Here is a 25,953-nt window from a genome sequence, read left to right on the forward strand (position 1 = left end):
AATTGATTAAATAAATAACAATCCTCAGCAATCTACACACAATACCCAATAATGACAAAGCAAAAACAGGTTTTTGAAATGTTTGCACATTTATTAAAAATAAAAAACAGAAATACCTTATTTACATAAGTATTCAGACCCTTTGCTATGAGACTCGAAATTGAGCTCAGGTGGATCCTGTTTGATCATCCTTGAGATGTTTCTACAACTTGATTGGAGTCCACCTTTGGTAAATTCAATTGATTGGACATTATTTGGAAAGGCACACACCTCTCTATATAAGGTCCCACAGTTGACAGTGCATGTCAGACCAAAAACCAAGCCAAAAGGTCGAAGGAATTGTCTGTGGGGCTCCGAGACAGAATCTGGGGAAGGGTACCAAAACAATTCTGCAGCATTGAAGGTCCCCAAGAACACAGTGGCCTCCATCATTCTTAAATGGAAGAAGTTTAGAACCACCAAGATTCCTAGAACTGGCCGCCCGGCCAAACTGAGCAATCGGGGGAGAAGGGCCTTGGTCAGGGAGGTGACCAAGAACCCAATGGTCACGCTGACAGAGCTCCAGAGTTCCTCTGTGGAGATGGGAGAACCTTCCAGAAGGACAACCATCTCTGCAGCGCTCCACCAATCAGGCCTTTATGGTAGAGTGGCCAGACGTAAGCCACTCCTCAGTAAAAGGCACATGACAGCCCGCTTGGTGTTTGCCAAAAGGCACTGTGATGTCACGAGAGGCTGTGTCCTGGAGGGACGTTACATCCCCCTGAGGTGGCTGCAAACCCAGACAGCTATGGCTCCATCTGCTGGTATGGTCGGGAACTCCACCCCTCCATGGCCAATCTTCCCACGCAGCTGAAACAAATGAGGAGCTGATGAGCTGAAGGTTTGGGAAGGGAAGAGACACAGTCTCCAAGCTGGGCTCTCTGGAGGACAAGAGTGCTGCACGTCCACTTCCATGAGGAATATAAGGATTTGGAGATACTTACCTTTGGGAAATACTCACCTTTGGATATATGCACCTGTGGGAAATACGTGAGAGACATTTGGAAGGACTTTTTGCTGGGTTGGCCACTAGCTGCAACGTGGACTACAGTAAGGCTGGGGAAAAGTTATCTGAGCGAGTGAGAATTATGATTTTGGATGTGGAAGAGACATCCCTGAACTGTTAACCCTTAAAGAGCCACAAGAGAACAGAATTTTGTTATATTTTCGTTAATTTCCCAAGACCTATAATAAAATCCGTGTTTTGTTTGAACCTTGTCTCCTTGCACTACTTGAGCAATCCCGCTGAAAGCTGTGTAGCCTCTCGTGACGTCACAGATGGTGGAGAATACGGGCACGCTCAAGCGTTAATAGTGCATGTCAGAGGAGGATACCGAAGGTTTGATCACCCAGTTTTCCAAGTTGGCCGTAGGCTCCCCCGCCCGACTGAAATGGAGGACATATTGAAAGCCCTTGTTGCTGGCCAGCAAGCCCAGATGCAAGCAAACGTGGCTCTCTTGGAGGAGCAAAAGAAAGCCAACCTTCTGAAGGCAGAGGAATTGCAGTTGCAGAGACAGAGGGTGGTCCAAAATACCCGCCCAATAAAGGCAAGTGACTTTATATCTACGATGGGAGCTACCGATGACATTGAGGCATACCTGCATGCATTTGAGGCCACGGCCACTAGGGAAGCCTGGCCCAAGCAACAGTGGGTTGGTCTGTTAGCCCCCTTCCTAACCGGGAATCGCTGAATGCTGTCCGGGACCTGGGCCCTGACCAGGTTACTGACTATGATGCCCTGAAGTCTGAGATCCTCAGCAGATATGGACTCACAAAGTTTGGTATGGCCCAGCGCTTTCACAGTTGGACCTTCCAACCAGACCAACCTCCTCGGGCGCAGATGCATGAACTTGTCCGAATCGCAAGGAAATGGCTGGATCCGCAGAGGAATACAGCAGCGGCGGTGGTGGAGGCCGTTGTGGTGGATCGTTACCTTACGCGCCCTGCCTTATGAGGCAAAACGGTTCATCAGTCAACAGGCCTTGACCACGGCTGATCTGACCGTGGAAGCTGTGGAAAAGTACCAGGCCACAGCGGAGATGCTGAATGCTTCCCGAAAAGACCCCAGGAGGGCGGCCCCACCACAAATGGGAAGAACCCGTCCAAAGGACTCCCAAGGTCTCGAACCCAGCCACGTCAGGACTTATCCCGGCTCCAGGGGGAGCCAGAAACCAGGCGGGTCCAAGAAGAGTACACCAGGAGGGGGGAAACTCGACAGTGTTACCGGTGTGGGGAGATGGGACATATCTCCTGGCAGTGTGGGAAACCAGCCGATGAACCTATGCCCACTGCGGAGTCCTCCAGCTCAGCACCCACACACCGTTTTGCCTCGCTCTTGGGAGTCGTAGATGGCGGCCCAGATCGACCCCCCACCTGCCCGGTAACTGTGAATCACCATGATGTGGAGGCCTTACTGGATTCTGGTAGCCGGGCCACCCTGGTGCGTAAGGATTTGGTGGGCCCAACGTGTCTGACCCCCGGGGAAAGTCCTCCCAGTTTCCTGTGTCCATGGGGACACCAGAGAATACCCCATTACTGAACTTACAATGACCAGCACACGGGGAACCATACACACGACGGCGGGGGGTGGTTGATTCCCTCCCCGTCCCTGTCCTAATTGGACGAGACTGCCCAGCCTTTTACCCACTCTGGAGAGAGTCTCAGGAGAGGATAACCCGAGTACCTCGGAAACGGAGAGGCAAGACTCATCCTGGGAAGGCTCCGTGCAATCCTCCGAGTTACTCACTCCCGCCCCGGGCTCTGATAGGGATGGCAGGTGGCCAGACCGACACAGAGACGGAGCTACAGAATCTGGACAAAGAACTGTCTGGTCTGAAGGGGACCGCTGAGAGGGTATCGTTTGTTAAAGCAACAGTTAGACATGAAGACAGAAGAGTTAGATATCCTCCAGGCTAAACTCCAACAGAGCTCCTTCCCTAAGCAACAGGAGGAGCTGGGCGAGGCTGCGCAGGACCATCGAGGAGTGTGAGGAGACCCTGCGCAGTAGTAAGGAGGTACAGAAGAAGGCAGAGGAGAAGTACAAGGTGTTGGAGAACAAGATGAAGAATGCGGAGGCAGAGAGAGAGAAGGAACTGAAAGCTGCTCAACAGAAGCTAAACTCTGCTAAAACCAAGGCTGATGCGTTCAGTAAGAAACTCAAGGAGAGACAACAGGAGGCTGAGTCCCTGGTCCTAGAGGTGGAGGAGTTGAAGAGAGAGCAGGCTGGCAAGCACCACGGCAATGCGGACGCCCTCTCCCGGCGTGATGCCTTCTTCGCTGCCTTTACCCCGACGAGGACGTCGGTCCCGAGGAGGGGGGATGTGTGATGTCACGAGAGGCTGTGTCCTGAGGGACGTTACATCCCCCTGAGGTGGCTGCAAACCCAGACAGCTATGGCTCCATCTGCTGGTATGGTCGGGAACTCCACCCCTCTATGGCCAATCTTCCCACGCAGCTGAAACAAATGAGGAGCTGATGAGCTGAAGGTTTGGGAAGGGAAGAGACACAGTCTCCAAGCTGGGCTCTCTGGAGGACAAGAGTGCTGCACGTCCACTTCCATGAGGAATATAAGGATTTGGAGATACTTACCTTTGGGAAATACTCACCTTTGGATATATGCACCTGTGGAAATACGTGAGAGACATTTGGAAGGACTTTTTGCTGGGTTGGCCACTAGCTGCAACGTGGACTACAGTAAGGCTGGGGAAAAGTTATCTGAGCGAGTGAGAATTATGATTTTGGATGTGGAAGAGACATCCCTGAACTGTTAACCCTTAAAGAGCCACAAGAGAACAAGAATTTTGTTATATTTTCGTTAATTTCCCAAGACCTATAATAAAATCCGTGTTTTGTTTGAACCTTGTCTCCTTGCACTACTTGAGCAATCCCGCTGAAAGCTGTGTAGCCTCTCGTGACGTCACAGCACCTAAAGGACTCTCAGACCATGAGAAAGAAGATTCTCTGGTCTGATGAAACCAAGATTGAACTCTTTGGCCTGAATGCCAAGCGTCACGTCTGAAGGAAACCTGGCACCATCCCTACAGTGCAGCATGGTGGTGGCAGAATTTTTCAGACTGGGTGAAGGTTCACCTTCCAACAGGACAACGACCCTAAGCACACAGCCAAGACAACGCAGGAGTGGCTTCGGGACAAGTCTCTGAATGTCCTTGAGTGGCCCAGCCAGAGGCCGTCCTTAAACCTGATCGAACATCTCTGGAGAGACCTGAAAATAGCTGTGCAGCAACGCTCCCCATCCAACCTGGCAGAGCTTGAGAGGATTTGCAGAGAAGAATGGGAGAAACTCCCCAAATACAGGTGTGCCAAGCTTGTAGTGTCATACCCAAGAAGACTCAAGGCTGTAATCGCTGCCAAAGGTGCTACAACAAAGTACTGAGAAAAGTGTCTGAATATTTGTAGTATTTGTAATGTAATATTTCAGTTTTTATTTATTTATTAATTAGCAAAAATGTATAAAAACCTGTTTTTGCTTTGTCATTATGGGGTATTGTGTGTAGACTGATGAGGGAAAAAAACAATTGAATCAATTTTAGAATAAGGCTGTAACCTAACTAAATGTGGAAAAAGTCAAGGGGTCTGAATACTTTCCGAAGGCACTGTATATGACACAATATGCTGGATGTCTTGAGAGAAAAGAAGCCATTGAAAGTAGAGTGTAATCCCACTGACTGTAAACCCATCTGTCTCTGTAGGTCATCTTCCGAGTTTTGGATCCAGCTTTCCGTATTGAAGATCCCTACAGCCCCAGAATCCAAAGTAAGTTCCAGTGATGATATGTGTACTTAATGGTTTATATCTGCTAGTAAGGTGTTCTTTTTATCCTTCCCATGTTTTGGAAAATACCAGCTATGTGTTGCCTATTAGCCAACTAAACTGCAAAACACTATTATACGCATAATGACCTCAAGGCTAATAATCTACAAGCTAACGGCTAACACATGTTTCTGAATGATTCAGACATGTTGAAGATCACCAACCTGAGGGTGAAGTTCACCAAGCTGCACACCCTGGGAGACAACCTGCTGGACTCCCGCATGGAGATCAAGGAGAAGTACTACTACGCTGTCTACGACATGGTGGTCCGGGGTAACTGCTTCTGCTACGGACACGCCTCCGAGTGCGCCCCCGTCGACGGGGCTGGGGATGGAGTGGAGGGCATGGTGAGTTCTCCTTGATAAGATTGTCGTAGTTTTCATCAGGTCTCCTTATTTGTGGAAGTTTGTGCACTTTGTGTTTGTGTGTGTGTGTGTGTTTGTTGCTGTTTAAGAACAACTCTGTTTGTGTTGGTGAAAGTGTGTGGGTCTACATCTGTGTGTGCTTGGGCGACTTTGTTTGTGTATTTGCGGACAACGTGTCAATGTGTGTGTATGCCAGGGAGAGAAAAAGGCAAACAATGCAGTTCCTGTTTAGTCTCTGCTACAGCCTGTCTGCCTGTCTGTCTGTCTGTCTGTCTGCCTGTCTGCGGAAAGGCTACTCTGTCTTTTGTTCACTTTTATTATACAGGCTATTCACCAGGAAAGAGGAAAGTAACCCTATTTAGATGAGTCAAACTCTCCTCTTCCTCTGTCAGTGTTTTTCAAATTGATTCCCTCACATTACAACGTCTTAAAGACTTAACAAGATACAGTAACACCTTGCCTGAGGAGGCCTAACATAAAAGCTACATAACCCTGTCATAAGAGTGGCATCGTGCCTTTTATAACGACACCAAACTTGGCACGTATCTGTTATTTTGTTGAAGGTTTTATTATTGAATTGTTAGTTTGATCATTTTAACCGGATCCAAGTGTGTCTGTCTGTCAGCGTATTGGCATTTGTCCCCTCAGTTTAATGCAGACCAGATGAGAGCTAGCCGACACTGTTAACATGTCCTGCTGCCATCTGGAATGGGAATACACGGATAGAGCTGTAGGAAAAAAACGATATCTTGCGCAACTGCTCCTTTTGTCTCTAGTTTCCCCTTGCTTTTGCACTGATATCTCAGCTGTAATTGACCATGATGGCCAAAGGAAGTTGACTCAAATACCACTGTTCCACCAGAGGCCTGGGTCTCTGTACAGTAGTTGATAAGGCCCTGAACTATACTATTAAACCCTGAATATGGCCTGTGAAATCATTTTAAGGTGGATATCCATAGATCATTTGTGTTCGTAGTTTATGCACATGAATAAGAGATGAAGTAATAGCTTATTCACTGCTTATAAGTGCGTACTAAATGTTTAATTCAGTTGCTTGCCTCCATTTCTGTATGATTTTCTCAAGGTCCATGGCCACTGTATGTGCAACCACAACACCATGGGGCTAAACTGTGAGAAGTGTCAGGACTTCTACCACGACCTGCCCTGGAGACCAGCCAAGGGACGCAACACCAATGCCTGTAAAAGTATGCCTTTTTACCCTAACATATTTTTTTACTAAAGGGGAATATTATAGCTTGTGGTCACCTTACAATAGATCGCTTGTGATGACTGCAGTGTCTGCTCAGTCAGTTTACAACCATCCAACTGCCTTTTTATAAACACTGTGAATCAACGTTGTCTGTTTTCCCCCTCTCTCTCTCTCGCTCTCTCTCTGCAGAGTGTAACTGTAACCAGCACTCAGGCTTGTGTCACTTCGACATGGCAGTGTATGTATCTACGGGTAACGTGAGCGGCGGTGTGTGTGACGAGTGCCAGCACAACACCATGGGTTACAACTGTGAACAGTGCAAGCCTTTCTACTACCAACACCCAGAGAGGGACATCCGTGACCCTAGCATCTGTGAACGTAAGTCGAACCCTGAACCTTAAACCTCCAATTCCAACCCCCTCTACGGCTCCCCTCCCCTCCACACCCCACCATCCAAACCCAGCCTTCACCTCTCTACCTCCATCCATCCTGTTATATTCTCCCCCATTACTCCTCCACCTCTTGAACCTCTGTTTCTTCAACTCTACCTCCATCCTTGTATGTTTCTCCACCACTTTACTCCATCCCCCACTCCTCCTCATCTCGTCCGTGACTCTGTCTGTCTCTCTTTAGAATTATATATTTTCATATTTTCCCTTCCTCCCATCTGGCTCTTTGATCCTGCCTCTGTGATCTGGATGTGAGAGAGAACACCTGGGCTTTGAGGCTGTATCAGCCAAAGCAGTGCGGTCTTCCTTTAACCCCAAACCCCTATATGGTGTAGAAGAGACCCTTCTCATATGCCACCTCCCCCCTTTCATGGCTCTCTGGGTAGAAATTGACATCAGGCTGCAGGAGATGCATACCTGATTTCAGATTAGCATCTAGGGAGAACTTCATCTCAGTCTGCGTTGATGTGTGAATAATGGGCTTGTTAGAGTTTTCATTTGTCTCCAGTGTTTTGAGTCCTTGTGTGTGTGTGGTGTGTGAGAGAACTTCCATTATTACTTTGTAAGCCTTTTTTCTACCATTTTGTTTTAAGTTTGGTCATTTTGTTAGCCTGCAGATAGCTACAGTTAAGCACACAAATTATTGAAGCAGATGTAGGAACATTTTTGAAGGGATTTTCAAATAACCTTCAGAAGTTACAGTATGTTCCCTTCTTCAAGAGGAACATATCAAATACTTCACATTGATATTGACTTTGACCATTTCCTTTTACTTGTTCATTTTGACTTACTTTCCATTCCATGAATGTGGACTTGACCATTTATTTCTTCGTCCTGTTAGCTAGTCACCATTGTAGCTTTTCTACTCCACTAGTTCCATGCACAATATCCCATTTTACATCAGAATTCCTAACTCAATGTTCCTGATGATTCCCATCTCTTCGTAGCATGTAATTGTGATCCGGTGGGCTCTCTGAACGGCGGGATCTGTGACAGGATGACTGATGTGTCGTCTGGACTGATTGCTGGCCAGTGTCGCTGCAAGCCCAATGTGGAGGGAGAGTACTGTGACCAGTGCAAACAGGCCCACTATGGCCTGGGTGACCACCCTCTGGGCTGCCTGGGTAAGTACACACACACACATTCACACACACATTCACACACACGTCTTGGGTTTTTCAAGTCCTTGCATAGGCTTTTTCAAGCTGTGTATTTCTGCATTTTATTTGAATAACTAAACTTTGTTGTTTTTCCCAGCCTGCACCTGTAATGCCCTGGGGACAGTTCCTGGAGGGAGTCCGTGTGATACAGACTCAGGGGACTGTTTCTGCAAACGCCTGGTCACAGGGAGAAACTGTGACCAGTGTATGGTAAGGAATCCTGTTCTGATGATTTAGTTACTTTGTACACAACACTCAAGCTCAACTGTGCTAACTGATAGACCAAAAGGTTAGCCCTGTCACTCTGTGAGAGTCAGTTGACTTATCATCACCAATGGCCACTAGCGCTTCACTAGCCAGCTAGTTACACATCTGCTACATACGTTCTGTAAGTGTTTTGATCGTTTGGTTTGGTCGTTACCAAGGCTGTAAATCTTTGGGACATTAAACACCCTCTGGGTTGTAACGAGACTGGTACATCCGTCCACAGCTTGGAAACAGCTTTTGCAGTGAAACATAGGGGGGAGGTCATTAACAACGTGTCATTAAAGGAGTGTTTTTGACAATGTGTGTGTGTCCTACAGCCTCAGCACTGGGGGCTCAGCAATGACATGGATGGCTGCAGACCATGTGATTGTGACCTGGGTGGAGCCCTCAATAACGAGTGAGTTCAAAGTTCACCTCTCTAATTCACTTATCTAAATGCCTGTCTGTTACCCAATTTACTTAAACAATTCTTCATACTTAAACAATTCTTCATACTTTCTTCTTTTGATACAACCACAGAAGTCTTCAAACTGAGTGTTACCTTAATGTTGAATCTTTTAAACTGTAATTGAACTCGGTCTGTAACATTCCCTCCTTGTCCTCTCTCTCTGACTCCAGCTGTTCTCAGGAGACTGGCCAGTGTGTGTGTAGAGAACACATGTTTGGCCGGCGCTGTGACCAGGTGGAGTCAGGCTTCTACTTCATCGCCCTGGACCACTACACCTACGAGGCCGAGGACGCCAAGTTTGGACCTGTGAGTTACCTTTGAACTTTTGTTATTGACTTTCTTCTAAGGCCTATGGGGTCGGTGGTGATTCCTATGTAACACACGGGATATGAACCTGGATCTCTCACGGGAGCAACCAACATCTTAGACCAAGAGGGAATTCCCTCTAGGGACACTGGTTTTTAAGTTGGCATTCAGGCTACCTCATCACGTGACCATGAGAGACCACCCCACGTTGGGCGCCAATGCAACACGTGGGATATGAACCCAGGTCCCCCACGGGAGCAACCAACTCTTAGACCAATAGGAAATTCCCTCTTGGGCTGAGGGCAGACACCGGGGCTACCTTATCACGTGACCATGGCCGATTTATGTCCGCTACACCTACTCACCTTTTGTCTTTCTCACTATTTTTCTCTCCCTCTCTTCTTCCTCCAGGGTGTGACAGTAGTGCAGAGACCTCACCCTCAGGACCGTAGCCCCACCTGGACAGGGATAGGTTTTGTCAACGTTCCCGAGGGGGCCTACATGGAGTTCTCCATTGACAACATCCCCCACTCCATGGAGTACGACATCCTCATCCGTTACGAGCCTCAGGTCAGCTTCGGCACATATCACATATCCACCTACATGGGGTCATTTCCCTACCCTTGTTTACCTGTTTACCAATGTCTATGTACCTGTTGTGTTGGCGTAGTTACCAGACCAGTGGGAGGAGGTGTTGATGACGGTGATGCGGCCCAGTTTGATTTCAGCAGACAGTCGCTGTGCCAACACCATGCCTGACGACGACAACCAGATGATATCCCTCCACCCCGGATCACGGTAAACACACACCGCCTCCTCTGTCTGAGTGTATGTGTTGGTGGGAGGGGGACTGTTGGGTAACTGGTGGGTGCATGTGAGAGTGAGTGATGGACTCTGTCTGTATATTAGGTATATTCTGAGTCTGTGTATGCACACTGGAGGTTCCCCTGTAGCACATTGGGGACACTGATTTAGTGTGTGTGTGTGTCATAGGAGTATTTGAAAGTGTGTGTTCTTTTCTGAAATCCATCTTTGTCTTGTCTCCTCAGATATGTGGTGCTCCCCAGACCAGTGTGTTTCGAGGCAGGGATGAACTACACTGTTCGTCTGAGCCTGCCCCTCTACTCTGCACTCAGCGACGTCCAGTCCCCATATACACTCATCGACTCGGTTAGTTCCCACACACACACACTGTCAAACACATAGTCACAACTCTGACTTTTGCTTAAAATATCCATCAATGTCAATTGTAGACTTAGGCAGAAATTTCAGCTACTAGGATTTCATATTAGGATTGGGCCCTTACTGACTCCATACTAAATCTCATTCCATCTTCTGTATCTCTCTTCCCGGTCTGTAGATTGTGCTGATGCCCCACTGTAAGAACCTGGAGATCTTCACTGGTTCTGAGGGAGGTGACGTGGCCACCAACAGTGCCTGGGACACCTTCCAGCGCTACCGCTGTCTGGAGAACAGCCAGAGCGTAGTGAAGACCCCCTCCACAGACATCTGTCATAACTTCATCTTCAGCGTATCTGCTCTGCTGCACCAGGGAGCTAAAGGTATGGGACCGCACTACAGTTATATATTCTTCAACATACTTGTATGCTCATGTATGTGAGCATAGACTAAAGGTCAAAATGGGGGGGGTTTAACTAAAGGTCTTTGTTAGGGTTGAATGGCGGGAACCCGGTTACCGAGATTTACCGCCCAAAACCACTCCCTTTTCCCGGGATAATTAACTGCGAGAAACTGGTAAATTATAAAAAGGGTCTACGGCCCTCTCTCCGCATCTCTGCATGATCAATCATCAACACTCAGGGTAGGATAATACAGCCCATCTCAGTATGGAGCGCAGTTCACTATGCTTGCAGACCTATCATCTCATCATGGTAACTTTGTTGTTGTGACAAGTAGACCTACATTTGCTGCAGCATAGCCTATGCTACAGTAATATAAAGACCGAATGCGCTTCTAATTTACCCATCTCCATCTGGCTTTCGGGGGTCACCTTATTTTTGAATTGTAATTTAATTGTAATTTGAATTGTAAAGATTGTTTTTAATTGCAGCTGCGGAGTTTTAAAACAGTGTATCACTCGAATAATGTTGCTTTAAATCAGTGCACGCACAAGCACTCTCTCGCAGTCTTTCTCAATTCCATTCAAATTGCCTCCAAAATAGATAATCCTGTTCAAGATTGATATAGGCATATACAGTGCATTCAGAAAGTATTCAGACCCCTTCACTTTTTTTACATTTGTTTTCGTTACAGCCTTATTCTAAAATGGATTAAATAAAAATACATCCTCATCTATCTACACACAATACCCAATAATGACAAAGCAAAAACAGGTTTTTAGAAATGTTTGCAAATGTATAAAAAAAAAAATAACTTGATTGGAGGCCACCTCATTGGACATGATTTGGAAAGGCACACACCTGTCTATGTAAGGTCCCACAGTTCACAGTGCATGTCAGAGCAAAAACCAAGCCATGAGGTTGAAGGAATTGTCCATAGAGCTCCGAGACAGGATTGTTGAGGCACAGATCTGGGGAAGGGTACCAAAACAATTCTGCACCATTGAAGTTCCCCAAGAACACAGTGGCCTCCATCATTCTTAAATGGAAGAAGTTTGGAACCACCAAGACTCTTCCTAGAGCTGGCCGCCCGGCCAAACTGAGCAATCGGGGGAGAGGGGCCTTGGTCAGGGAGGTGACCAAGAACCTGATGGTCACTCTGACAGAGCTCCGGAGTTCCTCTGTTGAGATGGGAGAACCTTCCAGAAGGACAACCATCTCTGCAGCACTCTACCAATCAGGCCTTTATGGTAGAGTGGCCAGACGGAAGCCACTCCTCAGTAAAAGGCACATGACAGCCTGCTTGGAGTTTGCCAAAAGGCACCTAAAGGACTCTCAGACCATGATAAACAAGATTCTCTGGTCTGATGAAACCAAGATTGAACTCTTTGGCCTGAATGCCAAGCTTCACATCTGGAGGAAACCAGGCACCGCTCATCACCTGGCCAATACCATGTCTACGGTGAAGCATGGTGGTGGCAGCATCATGCTGTGGGGATGTTTTTCAGCGGCAGGGACTGGGAGACCAGTCAGGATCGAGGGAAAGATGAACGGAGCAAAGTACAGAGAGATCCTTGATGAAAACCTGCTTCAGAACGCTCAGGACCTCAGACCGGGGCGAAGGTTCACCTTCCAACAGGACAACGACCCTAAGCACACAGCCAAGACAATGCAGGAGTGGCTTCGGGACAAGTCTCTGAATGTCCTTGAGTGGCCCAGCCAGAGCCCGGACTTGAACCCGATCGAACATCTCTGGAGAGACCTGAAAATAGCTGTGCAGTGACGCTCCCCATCCAACCTGACAGAGCTTGAGAGGATCTGCAGAGAAGAATGGGAGAAACTCCCCAAATACAGGTGTGCCAAGCTTGTAGCGTCATACCCAAGAAGACTCGAGGCTGTAATCGCTGCCAAAGGTGCTTCAACAAAGTACTGAGTAAAGGGTCTGAATACTTATGTAAATGTGATATTTGCAAAAATTTCTAAAAACCTGTATTTGCTTTGTCATCATGGGGTATTGTGTGTACATTGATGAGGGAAAAAAACAATTTAATCCATTTTAGAATAAGGCTGTAACATAACAAAATATGGAAAAAGTGAAGGGATCTGAATACTTTCCGAATGCACTGTATTTAGATGTCCTAGCCTACCTCTTTCAGATAATAAATTAAATGCAGTATTAGCCATATATTTAGCTAATGAATTATATGTTATGCATAATAAGCTTCTAACTTATAGCCTCTGTCTCTTGCGCAATACGCACGCACCTGTTTTCTGCTGGCCTCCTTAAAAAAACGCTCCTTAGACCCATGTAAGAAAAGCTACACTAGAATAGCTTGCTGGACATTTTTTGTTTTGCATTTCTTATACCAATAGATTATTCGAAGAGGGATGCAAGATCTTGTTTGCTGAATGTTAAATAACGCAGCCAATAGAACTCGTGGGTAGTTTGAAAGAAGAGCGAATGCACGATGGCGGTAGGCTATAGCAGTTATTTATTCAGACCCATAACCATTAAATCTTCGTGAAGAGAAGTGAAAGCCATCTGCATTTAATTCTAGTCCTATATTATGCAAGCATGTCATTAGAATGATGAAGATAAGGACAACAAAACGTATTTAATTTAACTGTTGAATGCTAGGAAGGAAGCAACACTAAAGTGAGAAGAGGAGGTAGGCTATAACATTAGGGGAAATATTATGAAAGGTACTACATTTACATTACATTTTAGTCATTTAGTAGACGCTCTTATCCAGAGCGACTTACAGTTAGTGAGTGCATACATTTTTCATACTGGTCCCCCGTGGGAAACGAACCCACAACCCTGGCGTTGCCAGCGCCATGCTCTACCAACTGAGCTACAGGGTACTAGCTACATCTATGGACTTTTATGTTTTTATGTTGTGTGTAATGTGCAGTAGCCTATACTGTATATCATATATGTATTGGATAACGGCATAACGGCTTTTTTGGGCTTGGGTTCATCAAATGTATTTAAAATAGGGCTCATCAAATGTATTTAATGTATGGCTCATCAGGCTCAGGTAGCATCAGGCTTGAATTTTTTATCAAAGCGCTAATCAAATCCAGACATAGGCCTATTTATATTCTTTATATGCTTTTGAATTACACTTCCGGTTTAGGCGGGAAATAGCGAGTGGAACATTTGCAAAATACCTGGAAAATATTCAACCCTAGTCGTTGTCCCAAAGTCTGCATGTGGTGCACATTGTTTTGGAAAGACTGAATTTCATTCCAACGTTGACCTGCCACCTCTGTCTTGCAATCATCCCCAGTCAATCTCCACATAGACTCCCTAAACTAAAAGCCTCTGTCTTTCCTCTAACACATCAGCAGTTTCCATTCCTTTCTTTTCCTTGGGAACATTCCTTTCCTGTCATTCCTCTGTCATTCTGTACCATATCCCCTCTTGTGTCTCTGGCACATGGCAGTCATCTCCGGTTTCCGACCCATGCCACTCATCAACAGTTACGCTATGTCTCTATCTCTCTATAATCTCCTCATGTATGGACCTGTAGCTTGATTATAGGCTCTCTCGGATCCTGAAATGCCCGTAGAGGAACTTTCTCAGCCCACATCAGCAGTAAATCTCCTACCCTGTCAGACGGAGTGAGAACTTGTCTGTACTGACAGGCTATAGCATATACAGGGTTCATGCTATCATATGGAAGTTTTCACATAGGTGGTCTGATTTAGAATAGAAGAGTATAACATAATGTAAAATATATAATAGAACCAAATACTCTATCTTCTTTGAGGGGAACTTTTCTCACTCATGGTCGGCGAAAACTAATGAAATGTATAACAAAGCCATACTGTATATGACGGTACCTACTTTGCAACATAATACTGTAGTTAGATGTCTAGGTGAAGAGAAGTAATTGTTAGGATCGAAATATGATGTAAGTGTGATATGCTTTGATTGGCTTTGTATTCATTGTCTCTAGGAATGCTGTCAGTATTAGTTCAAATCCTCCCAGCTGTGGAAGTCACATTATCTTGTCTCAATTACCATGTGGAGGTTGTTTGAGGTCTCCTGGACAGATGTAGTTTCTGCACATTGCTGCAGGTCTTCACAAAGCCAATGTGGTTTCGTAGGTCCCTTTTAAGTCTTACCCCAGCCTTAGCAGATGATAAAGATCAGAGTGTCTAAACCACAGTCTTCAAGATCTGCGTGCAATAATCTAGCCCATAGATCAGTTCACCTCCCTTAGATCTGAAGGTCCTCACATTGCTGTGGTGTCCCCTTATTAAAGCTGGAATCCTTAGTTGCTACATCCATTATTGGACATAAATTAATGATATATACCCATTGATTCTTGAAGGATAGAACTTATAAATGCCTCATGAGCTTAGTTCAACTGTCGTACCCCATCAGAACCCAAAATAGAAGCTTGTTTTACTCCAATGATTGTAAACAATGTAAATGGAAAGGAACACTGTCCCACTGGGCAAAAACTGGTTGAATCAACGTTGTTTCCACGTCATTTCAACCAAAAAATCCAATGTGATGATGTTGAAACAACAAAATGTAAGGGAATTTTGTCTTTTTGTCAACTTTTAACCTTAATCCAATGACAGGGTGACATTTGTTGTTGATTTCATGCTGAATTCACACTAGTTGACAACTCAACCAAATGTAAATCAAAGCTAGACATTGAACTGATGTCTGTGCCCACATGGTTACAACTATAATTTTTATATCATGGATGGTCAGTCCTTGCATCCATAACACTGTTAATATATATTTTTTTTGAGTTGTTACATTTCACCAGGCCCATCCCTCTGCTTTTTACCAAACACAGACAGGGTGACCACTTTGTTATTGTTTCAATTCTAGCTTTAAGCCACAGTGGTTTAGAGGTGCTTCAGAAGTCCCAGGCGAGTTTTGATTTATGAGGACAGCAGAGACTTCAGAGGATAATGTTGAAGGAGTCCAGGCTTGGGCAGAGTCTGGCTCAGAGCATATCATTACCCGCTATCCAGGAAGAACTTTGGGGGATGTTTAGTTCATATAGGGGCACAAAACTCACACTCTAAGGTTGCATGTACTTAAGGTTGCGCGCGCACACACACCACACACACACATTCCCATGCTTGCCTAAAATCCCCCTCCCCTGACGTGACCTAGTGAATACCAGTTCACTCGTCTCTCTCCTCCACTCATGGACTCACTGTCCTCTATGGAATGTCTGGTACCCCTCTCTCTCTTTCCACTCGTCTGTTGAGAAGGATACGGTGCCTTTGTCAGCCCGTCAGTGTGATAGATTATAGAAGGTGTTGTTGATTAAATACCTCAGTCGCCCTTAATGAAACAAATCTTTGTCAGCATGTCAAAGGCAAGATATATTGAGGTAAAATATATTGCGACAAAGGGTTAACCAGGGTTTTATGTAGAGTCAGTACTTATACCATATTCAAAACTGTTTGAGTGAAATACCTTACTCATGTATCCAGCAGCAACTATTGCCCCCATTTGAACAGATCATTCCAGATTGTGTGTTTAACTAACTTTTAAGCCCATTCCCCCACTCTCTCTTTAACATTTCCTCCTGTCTCCATTTTTCCAGCATGCCAGTGTGACCCGCAGGGCGCCCTCAGCACGGTGTGTGACGCCAGTGGCGGGCAGTGCCAGTGTCGCCCCAACGTGGTGGGCAGGAACTGTGACAAGTGTGCCCCTGCCACGTACCTGTTTGGACCCAGCGGCTGCAGACGTAAATTTGACTAAATGAAAAGGCTGCCATTTAGTATTGCACAATTACAGGCACTGAATCTGGTACTTATCACTCTCTTTGCTCTCCCCCTCTCTCCCCGCAGCCTGTGATTGCAGTCCCCAGGGATCGGAGGATGCGTTCTGCCACGAGGCCACAGGCCAGTGTGTGTGTATCCCCGGGGCGTACAGCCGTCAGTGTGACCGCTGTCTGCCGGGTCACTGGGGCTTCCCCAACTGTCGCCTCTGCACCTGCAACGGCCACACAGAGCAGTGCGACCCCTACTCCGGAAAGTGCCTGGGTTGCCGAGAACAGACCACCGGACACAACTGCGAGAGGTCAGCCAGGGTTCAATGTGGGTTGAGGAGTCAGGCGTCAAGGGTTAAGGAGGCTCATTGGTGTATGTGCTGGATGGGTGGGCATACAATGGGTCCTTGGGAGTCAGTCGGTCGTCTAAATCTCCCTGTAGCATAAAGCCACTTAACTTTGATTTGTTTTGTTAGTGTCTATAATAAAGACATGTATGTGAATGATAGAGTGATAGATACCACCTTTTGCCTTTTTCCCTACAGGTGTCTGGATGGTTACTACGGCGACCCCATCCTGGGTTCAGGCGACCATTGTCGGCCCTGTATGTGTCCGGATGGGCCCGGCAGCGGGCGACAGTTTGCCGGCGGATGTTACCGCGGTCTGGACTCCCACTACCAGGTGTTCTGTATCTGCAGCCCCGGGTACAGAGGTAGGCAGCCAATAACAACCACCTGCCAAGATGTATAGAGCACCTAGTAAACTAGTGGAGCATGGCAGGATTACTTATTAGACTTGTTCCATGCTTCCTATGGAACAAGTCTGAACAGAATCATTCAGACTTGTTCCCTAGGAAGCAGAAGATTTGTATTGCATTCATGTTGAAGCTTGAGGTGACTTTCCATGATGTATAGCTGCCTGCAATGTACAGTCACAGTTTGATATATAGATTGATTTGACAGGAGGGAATACAGCAGGGTTGTGCTCAATTCAGAATTGAATTAGAATTGAGGTAGTAAACAGGATACAGAATTGCAATTCAAATTTGAATTAAAGGAAATAGAATAAAATTCAATTCAACTTCTATTATATACAGTGGGGAAAAAAGTATTTAGTCAGCCACCAATTGTGCAAATTCTCCCACTTAAAAAGATGAGAGAGGCCTGTAATTTTCATCATAGGTACACGTCAACTATGACAGACAAAATGAGAAAACAAAATCCAGATAATCACATTGTAGGATTTTTAATGAATTTATTTGCAAATTATGGTGGAAAATAAGTATTTGGTCAATAACAAAAGTTTCTCAATACTTTGTTATATACCCTTTGTTGGCAATGACACAGGTCAAACGTTTTCTGTAAGTCTTCACAAGGTTTTCACACACTGTTACTGGTATTTTGGCCCATTCCTCCATGCAGATCTCCTCTAGAGCAGTGATGTTTTGGGGCTGTCGCTGGGCAACACGGACTTTCAACTCCCTCCAAAGATTTTCTATGGGGTCGAGATCTGGAGACTGGCTAGGCCACTCCAGGACCTTGAAATGCTTCTTACGAAGCCACTCCTTCGTTGCCCGGGCGGTGTGTTTGGGATCATTGTCATGCTGAAAGACCCAGCCACATTTCATCTTCAATGCCCTTGCTGATGGAAGGAGGTTTTCACTCAAAATCTCACGATACATGGCCCCATTCATTCTTTCCTTTACACGGATCAGTCGTCCTGGTCCCTTTGCAGAAAAACAGCCCCAAAGCATGATGTTTCCACCCCCATGCTTCACAGTAGGTATGGTGTTCTTTGGATGCAACTCAGCATTCTTTGTCCTCCAAACACGACGAGTTGAGTTTTTACCAAAAAGTTCTATTTTGGTTTCATCTGACCATATGACATTCTCCCAATCCACTTCTGGATCATCCAAATGCACTCTAGCAAACTTCAGACGGGCCTGGACATGTACTGGCTTAAGCAGGGGGACACATCTGGCACTGCAGGATTTGAGTCCCTGGCGGCGTAGTGTGTTACTGATGGTAGGCTTTGTTACTTTGGTCCCAGCTCTCTGCAGGTCATTCACTAGGTCCCCCCCGTGTGGTTCTGGGATTTTTGCTCACCGTTCTTGTGATCATTTTGACCCCACGGGGTGAGATCTTGCGTGGAGCCCCAGATCGAGGGAGATTATCAGTGGTCTTGTATGTCTTCCATTTCCTAATAATTGCTCCCACAGTTGATTTCTTCAAACCAAGCTGCTTACCTATTGCAGATTCAGTCTTCCCAGCCTGGTGCAGGTCTACAATTTTGTTTCTGGTGTCCTTTGACAGCCCTTTGTCTTGGCCATAGTGGAGTTTGGAGTGTGACTGTTTGAGGTTGTGGACAGGTGTCTTTTATACTGATAACAAGTTCAAACAGGTGCCATTAATATAGGTAAAGAGTGGAGGACAGAGGAGCATCTTAAAGAAGAAGTTACAGGTCTGTGAGAGCCAGAAATCTTGCTTGTTTCTAGGTGACCAAATACTTATTTTCCACCATAATTTGCAAATAAATTCATTAAAAATCCTACAATGTGATTTTCTGGAGAAAAAAAATCTCAATTTGTCTGTCATAGTTGACATGTACCTATGATGAAAATTACAGGCCTCTCTCATCTTTTTAAGTGGGAGAACTTACACAATTGGTGGCTCACTAAAAACTTTTTTCCCCCACTGTATTAGGTGTAGTCTACAGTATATAAATATAGATTTTGTACATAAAACATCAAAAATGTCATTATATACATGCATATAAAATATTGATGAATATCAAGGAAAACAAAACCTGTATATGAACCTGTATATGAATATAAGTTATTATATTTCATTAATCACTTAAATTTGCTTCAATATGGGGAAAATACTACATTTACAAGAATGCATTAGTTTAACCCTCAAGTTGATCCTAAAGCCTTCAAAAAGAAGCAAAACAAATTAAATGGTTGATGGAAATATAATTGGCTATTTTAAGCACTAAGGTTAAAAGAGTATATGAACATTGTTTCCAGAGAAAAGTGATATATTCCTTGGTATCTGGAAGTGTGACCTGTCTGTTAAACACGTTCTATGACTGACTGGAATTTATTTGAATTGCACTGAATTCATTTTACATCCTGTGGGGTGTGGCCAATTCAATTCGAATTTCAGCTCATGAGTGTAATGGGAGTCAATTCCAAAATTCTGAATTGAGCACAACCCTGGCATACAGTATGTTATTGTGGCAGTAAATATATAGGCAGTCATTATTTCTGATAGTGTGGCTAGGTGAATAGATTGTTGTTGTAGAGGTGAGTGATGACACACTTATTCTGGTGAAGGGGTTATTAAGCATTTTTTCCCCCCTTCACCCTTCACCCTTTACCTCTTGTTCCTTCTCTCTTCCTTTGTCTTTCCCTCTCCCCTACAGGTGCCAGATGTGAGGAGTGTGCTCCAGGTTACTATGGAAACCCCCATGAGAACAGCGGGCAGTGCCAACCCTGCCAGTGCAACAACAACATTGACATGCTGGATCAGGAGTCCTGTGATGCCAGAACGGGTGAATGTCTCAAATGTCTCTATCACACTGAGGGTCAAGGCTGCCACAGCTGCAAGCTGGGTTACTATGGAGATGCCCTCACACAAAACTGCAGAAGTGAGTAAAAATGTTTTACTTGCATTTCTTTGTTATGTGTTTGTCGTATCAATGTGAGGTCAAGTAGTTGTCATTGTCCAATTGCCAACCTGCTAGCAACATAACTTCTCTCCCTCAGAGTGTATGTGTAACCACCTGGGCACCAACCCAGCCACGTGCCCGTCAGTGGGTGACTGCCACTGTGATCTCGGCAGCGGTCAGTGCCAGTGTCTACCGAATGTGGTGGGTCAGCACTGTGACCAGTGTGCCCCTGAAACCTGGAACATGGCCAGCGAGACGGGCTGCGACGTCTGCGACTGTGACCCCAACCACTCATTTGGGACGTCCTGCAATGAGGTGGGTTCTCACACGACCACACCCTTCTTCTGTTGGGTCCTAAGGTCACATTTCTAATATTTATGCATGTGTTTTGTCAACAGCTGAGTGGCCAGTGCTCCTGTAAGCCTGGCTTTGGTGGTAAAACGTGTCGGGAGTGCAGAGAGCTGTTCTGGGGAGACCCTGAAGTCAAATGCAACGGTAAGTTGGCACATCTCAACAGTGGTGTAAAGTACTTAAGTAAAAATACTTTAAAATACTACTTAAGTAGTTTTTTGGGGTATCTGTACTTTACTATATATATTTTTGACAACTTTTACTTTTACTTCACTACATTCCTAAATAAAATTATGTACTTTTTACTCCGTACATATTTCCTGACACCCAAAAGTTCTCGTTACATTTTGAATGCTTAGCAGGACAGAAATGGTCCAATTCACACACTTATTAAGAGAACATCCCTGGTCATCTCTACTACCTCTGATTTGGCAGACTCACTAAACACAAATGCTTTGTTTCTGAATGATGTCTGAGGGTTGGAGTGTGCCACTGGCTATCCGCAAATTTAAAAAACACGAACATTTGTGCCAACTGGTTTGCTTAATATAAGGAATTTGAAATGATTTATACTTTTACTTTTACTTGATACTAAAATTATACTAAAGTACATTTTTGCAATGACATTTACTTTTGATACTTAAGTATATTGAAAACCAAATACTTTTAGACTTTTACTCAAGTAGTATTTTACTGGGTGACTTTCACTTTTACTTGAGTCACTTTTACTCAAGTATGACAATTGGGTACTTTTTCCACCACTGCATCTCAATCAGCAGAATTGCAGTTATTCGTGCTGGCACTAGACTGACTAAATCTACATCTTGACACACACTGAGGTGTGTGTGTGTGTGCGCGTGTGCATGTCTCTACGTGCGTTTGTGTGTGAGAAAGCTCCAACCCGACAATTTTAAATTGCAACACACGCAAAGGAGGCCTTTAGTGTTAATCACTAGGGTATCACAAGCAGCCACATTCCCCTAGGCTCATATCATGGGAATGTGTAGGAGTTTCAGCTGTGGTGGAGAAACTCACAGCATCCTCTCCTTACTGTGGGAGCCAACATTAAGGCCAGATGTGCTCTCTCACCCGACGGCTTTGTTTCTATGACAAACAGACAGGGATCTGTCCGAGCCTCCCAATATCCCGCCGGTGCCCCACAATGCACCTTTGTTCTGATGGGGTGTCCTGTTGGAGGGACGGCTGTCCAACACAGTGACTGCTGCTGACACAAAGGACTCATTGTCCCAGAGTAGCATCACTGGAGAAGAGCAGCCTGCTGAATTATCTACTGAAGGACACATGAATTGGCTTCTGATGTAGGCTAGTCTCTTGAGTATAAATGTTCAGTCACTATATGAAGGGTCCACTGTGGTAGTTGAATCTACTTCAAACTTCTGTATACATTGTTGACAATGAAATTAGAAAGTGATCAAACCAAAGGTGCAGAGATGACTTTGACGGCTTTAACATAGGAATTAAACATTGAAATCCTTCTCGGCAGGCTGTGCAACAGTGTTGGTTCCGTTCCTCTCCTTTCCCCAACCTGGGCTAGAACAGGGACCCTATTAACACATCAACAACTGCCTCCCACAAAGCATTGTTACCTATCGCTCCACAAAAGCTGCGGCCCTTACAGAGCAAGGGAAACAAATACTTCAAGGTCTCAGAGCGTGTGACGTCACCGATTGAAACGCTACTAGCGAGCACCGCTAACTAGCTAGCCATTTCACACCGGTTACACTCACCTCCTCCTTCTACGCAGCAACCCCAGCAGCTTGGCAGAGCACAACTAAGTGATCCGGGTAAACAACATCAATGTAACAGTGTTGCTTCTGTCCCTCTCCTTGCCCCAACCTGGGCTCGAACCATGGACCCCCTGAACACATCAACAACTGCCTCCCACAAAGCATCATTACCTATCGCTACACAGAAGCCGCGGTCCTTGCAGAGCAAGGGAAACAAAAACTTCAAGGTCTCAAAGCTAGTGATGTCACCGATTGAAGCTACTAGTGCGCACCGCTATCTAGCTAGCAATTTCACACTGGTCACAGCTGCACCATGTGAAACGCTTCATAGAAGACCTTGCTATCTCGTTTAAATTCCACAGTGCAGTTTTCTCAGGCTTGTGGTTTGCTGCTCCTTGCAAGGAGTGTAGTTCCAGAAAGGTTTGTGTTTTTCTCTCGGCGTAGAAGGGTCTGTGTTGACAGTCCTGGCTGTTTGTTTGGAGAAGGAAGTCCGCTCCGGTTCCCCGATATCAGATTACCTCGTTTACCCCACCTCATGTTGATTTATCCCCAATCTGGAGCAGCCCAACAGCCAAACATTACACTAAAACGAGCTTCAAATGCTGCAGTTTGTTAGTGTGTTATAAATATGGAGTCTAACATTGTACAGTTGTACATCCCGCCATTTGTGTGGCTTTTGCAGTGATTTGAAGGCAGTTTGCTTTCAGCAAAACCTACATACACTTCCGTAGGAGCCATGTCCACTGCTTCTTGTACATCAAAGCCTTGTCACAAACGGTGTGTGTGTGTGTGTGTGTGATGGCCCATGATGAAAGACTGCTCCAGCTGTAGACCATTGAAGATGTAGTTTACAACCATCTCTGCCCCCCTCCACCCCCTAGGCAGAGGAATAGAAGCCGTAAGGGGATCCATGTCACAAAAAACGCTGGAATTTCCCTCCCTTGCCTGCACACAATCATCTTATCTGTGCTGTAACATACAACATACTGTGTAGAAAGGAAAGAATATAGGTAAGTTATGGTATTTCAACTTTAGATACAGCTATATTCTGGAAAGTCTACTGAAAAGTGAGGTGAAGGATTTTCTCAGAAAACTAGGGTTGGGAATTGCCAGGGACCTCACGATATTTATATAATCACGATATTTAGGTGTCGATACGATATACAGTACCAGTCAAAAGTTTGGACACACCAACTCATTCAAGGGTTTTTCTTTATTTTTACTATTTTCTAAATTATAGAATAATAGTGAAGACATCAAAACTATGAAATAACACATATGGAATCATGTAGCAAGCAAAAAAGTGTTAAATATATTTAATATTTGAGATTCTTCAAATAGCCACCCTTTGCCTTGATGACAGCTTTGCACACTCTTGGCATTCTCTCAACCAGCTTCACCTGGAATGCTGTTCCAACAGTCTTGAAGGAGTTCCCACATATGCTGAGCACTTGTTGGCTGCTTTTCCTTCACTCTGCCGTCCGACTCATCCCAAACCATCTCAATTGGGTTGAGGTCGGGGGATTGTGGAGGCCAGGCCATCCATCACTCTCCTTCTTGGTAAAATAGCCCTTACACAGCCTGGAGGTGTGTTGGGTCATTGTCCTGTTGAAAAACAAATGATAGTCCCACTAAGCCCAAACCAGATGGGATGGCGTATCACTGCAGAATGCTGTGGTAGCCATGCTGATTAAGTGTGCCTTGAATTCTAAATAAATCACAGATAGTGTCACCAGCAAAGCACCCCCACACCATAACACCTCCTCCTCCATGCTTTACAGTGGGAACTACACATGCAGAGATCATCCGTTCACCCACACCGCGTCTCACAATGACACGGCGGTTGGTACCAAAAATCTCAAATTTGGACTCCAGACCAAAGGACACATTTCCACCGGTCTAATGTCCATTGCTCATGTTTCTTGGCCCAAGCAGGTCTCTTCTTATTATTGGTGTCCTTTAGTAGTGGTTTCTTTGCAGCAATTTAACTACGAAGGCCTGTTTCACACAGGCCCTCTGAACAGTTGATGTTGAGATGTGTCTGTGACTTGAACTCTGTGAAGCATTTATTTGGGCTGCAATTTCTGAGGCTGGTAACTCTGAACTTATCCTCTGCAGCAGAGGTAACTCTGTGTCTTCCATTCCTGTGGCGGTCCTCATGAGAGCCAGTTTCATCATTGCGCTTGAAGGTTTTTGCGACTGCACTTGAAGAAACTTTCAAAGTTCTTGAAATGTTCATTATTGACTGACCTTCATATCTTAAAGTAATGATGGACTGTCGTTTTTCTTTTCTTATTTGAGCTGTTCTTGCCATAATATGGACTGGTCTATTACCAGATAGGGATATCTTCTGTATACCCCCCCTACCTTGTAACAACACAACTGATTGGCTCGAACGCATTAAGAAGGAAAGAAATTCCACAAATTAACTTTTAACAAGGCACACCTGTTAATTGAAATGCATTCCAGGTGATTAACTCATGAAGCTGGTTGAGAGAATGACAAGTGTGTGCAAAGCTGTCATCAAGGCAAAGGGTGGCTATTTGAAGAATCTCAAATGTAAAATATATTTTGATTTGTTTAACACTTTTTTGGTTGTGTTATTTCATAGTTTTGATGTCTTCACTATTATTCTACAATGTAAAACATTTAAAAAATAAAGAACAACCCTTGAATGAGTAGGTGTGTCTAAACTTTTGACTGGTAGTGTATTGCGATTCTCACGATTCTACAGTGAGGGTAAAAAGTATTTGATCCCCTGCTGATTTTGTACGTTTGCCCACTGACAAAGAAATGATCAGTCTATTATTTTAATGGTAGGTTTATTTGAACAGTGAGAGACAGAATAACAACAAACAAATCGAGAAAAACGCATGTCAAAAATGTTATAAATTGATTTGCATTTTAATGAGGGAAATAAGTATTTGACCCCCTCTCAATCAGAAAGATGTCTGGCTCCCAGATGTCTTTTATACAGGTAACGAGCTGAGATTAGGAGCACACTCTTAAAGGGAGTGCTCCTAATCTCAGTTTGTTACCTGTATAAAAGACACCTGTCCACAGAAGCAATCAATCAATCAGATTCCAAACTCTCCACCATGGCCAAGACCAAAGAGCTCTCCAAGGATGTCAGGGACAAGATTGAAGAATCTCAAATGTAAAAATGATTGTAGACCTACACAAGGCTGGAATGGGATACAAGACCATCGCCAAGCAGCTTGGTGAGAAGGTGACAACAGTTGGTGCGATTATTCGCTAATGGAAGAAACACAAAAGAACTGTCAATCTCCCTCGGCCTGGGGCTCCATGCAAGATCTCACCTCGTGGAGTTGCAATGATCATGAGAACGGTGAGGAATCAGCCCAGAACTACACGGGAGGATCTTGTCAATGATCTCAAGGCAGCTGGGACCATAGTCACCAAGAAAACAATTGGTAACACACTACGTCGTGAAGGACTGAAATCCTGCAGCGCCCGCAAGGTCCCCCCTGCTCAAGAAAGCACATATACAGGGCCGTCTGAAGTTTGCCAATGAACATCTGAATGATTCAGAGGAGAACTGGGTGAAAGTGTTGTGGTCAGATGAGACCAAAATCGAGCTCTTTGGCATCAACTCAACTCGCTGTGTTTGGAGGAGGAGGAATGCTGCCTATGACCCCAAGAACACCATCCCCACCGTCAAACATGGAGGTGGAAACATTATGCTTTGGGGGTGTTTTTCTGCTAAGGGGACAGGACAACTTCACCGCATCAAAGGGACGATGGACGGGGT

At 45.1% G+C, this 25,953-nt stretch overlaps 1 protein-coding gene and 1 non-coding gene across 3 annotated transcripts in view; one reads left to right on the top strand and one right to left on the bottom strand.

The window, feature by feature from the left end:
* The window catches only part of LOC121576900 (laminin subunit beta-1-like), a 51,175-nt gene that overhangs the window by 13,867 nt on the left and 11,355 nt on the right, over positions 1-25,953 (top strand). For both annotated transcript variants that reach the window (XM_041890456.2, XM_045223570.1), the window contains exons 6-23: positions 4,749-4,812; positions 5,014-5,216; positions 6,319-6,439; positions 6,634-6,822; positions 7,841-8,017; positions 8,151-8,263; positions 8,638-8,717; positions 8,939-9,074; positions 9,486-9,644; positions 9,745-9,872; positions 10,124-10,244; positions 10,435-10,636; positions 16,243-16,386; positions 16,490-16,721; positions 16,956-17,122; positions 19,837-20,061; positions 20,180-20,397; positions 20,481-20,577. In XM_041890456.2, coding sequence (XP_041746390.2) covers positions 4,749-4,812; positions 5,014-5,216; positions 6,319-6,439; positions 6,634-6,822; positions 7,841-8,017; positions 8,151-8,263; positions 8,638-8,717; positions 8,939-9,074; positions 9,486-9,644; positions 9,745-9,872; positions 10,124-10,244; positions 10,435-10,636; positions 16,243-16,386; positions 16,490-16,721; positions 16,956-17,122; positions 19,837-20,061; positions 20,180-20,397; positions 20,481-20,577 — 2,776 coding nt within the window. The remainder of the gene's footprint in view (positions 1-4,748; positions 4,813-5,013; positions 5,217-6,318; positions 6,440-6,633; positions 6,823-7,840; positions 8,018-8,150; positions 8,264-8,637; positions 8,718-8,938; positions 9,075-9,485; positions 9,645-9,744; positions 9,873-10,123; positions 10,245-10,434; positions 10,637-16,242; positions 16,387-16,489; positions 16,722-16,955; positions 17,123-19,836; positions 20,062-20,179; positions 20,398-20,480; positions 20,578-25,953) is intronic.
* Positions 13,447-13,520, bottom strand: trnaa-ggc. Its single transcript has one exon. It is a non-coding gene; the product is annotated as a tRNA-Ala (tRNA).

The sequence above is a fragment of the Coregonus clupeaformis genome, chromosome 11 (assembly GCF_020615455.1).
Source record: "Coregonus clupeaformis isolate EN_2021a chromosome 11, ASM2061545v1, whole genome shotgun sequence".
Classification (NCBI taxonomy): Eukaryota; Metazoa; Chordata; class Actinopteri; order Salmoniformes; family Salmonidae; genus Coregonus; species Coregonus clupeaformis.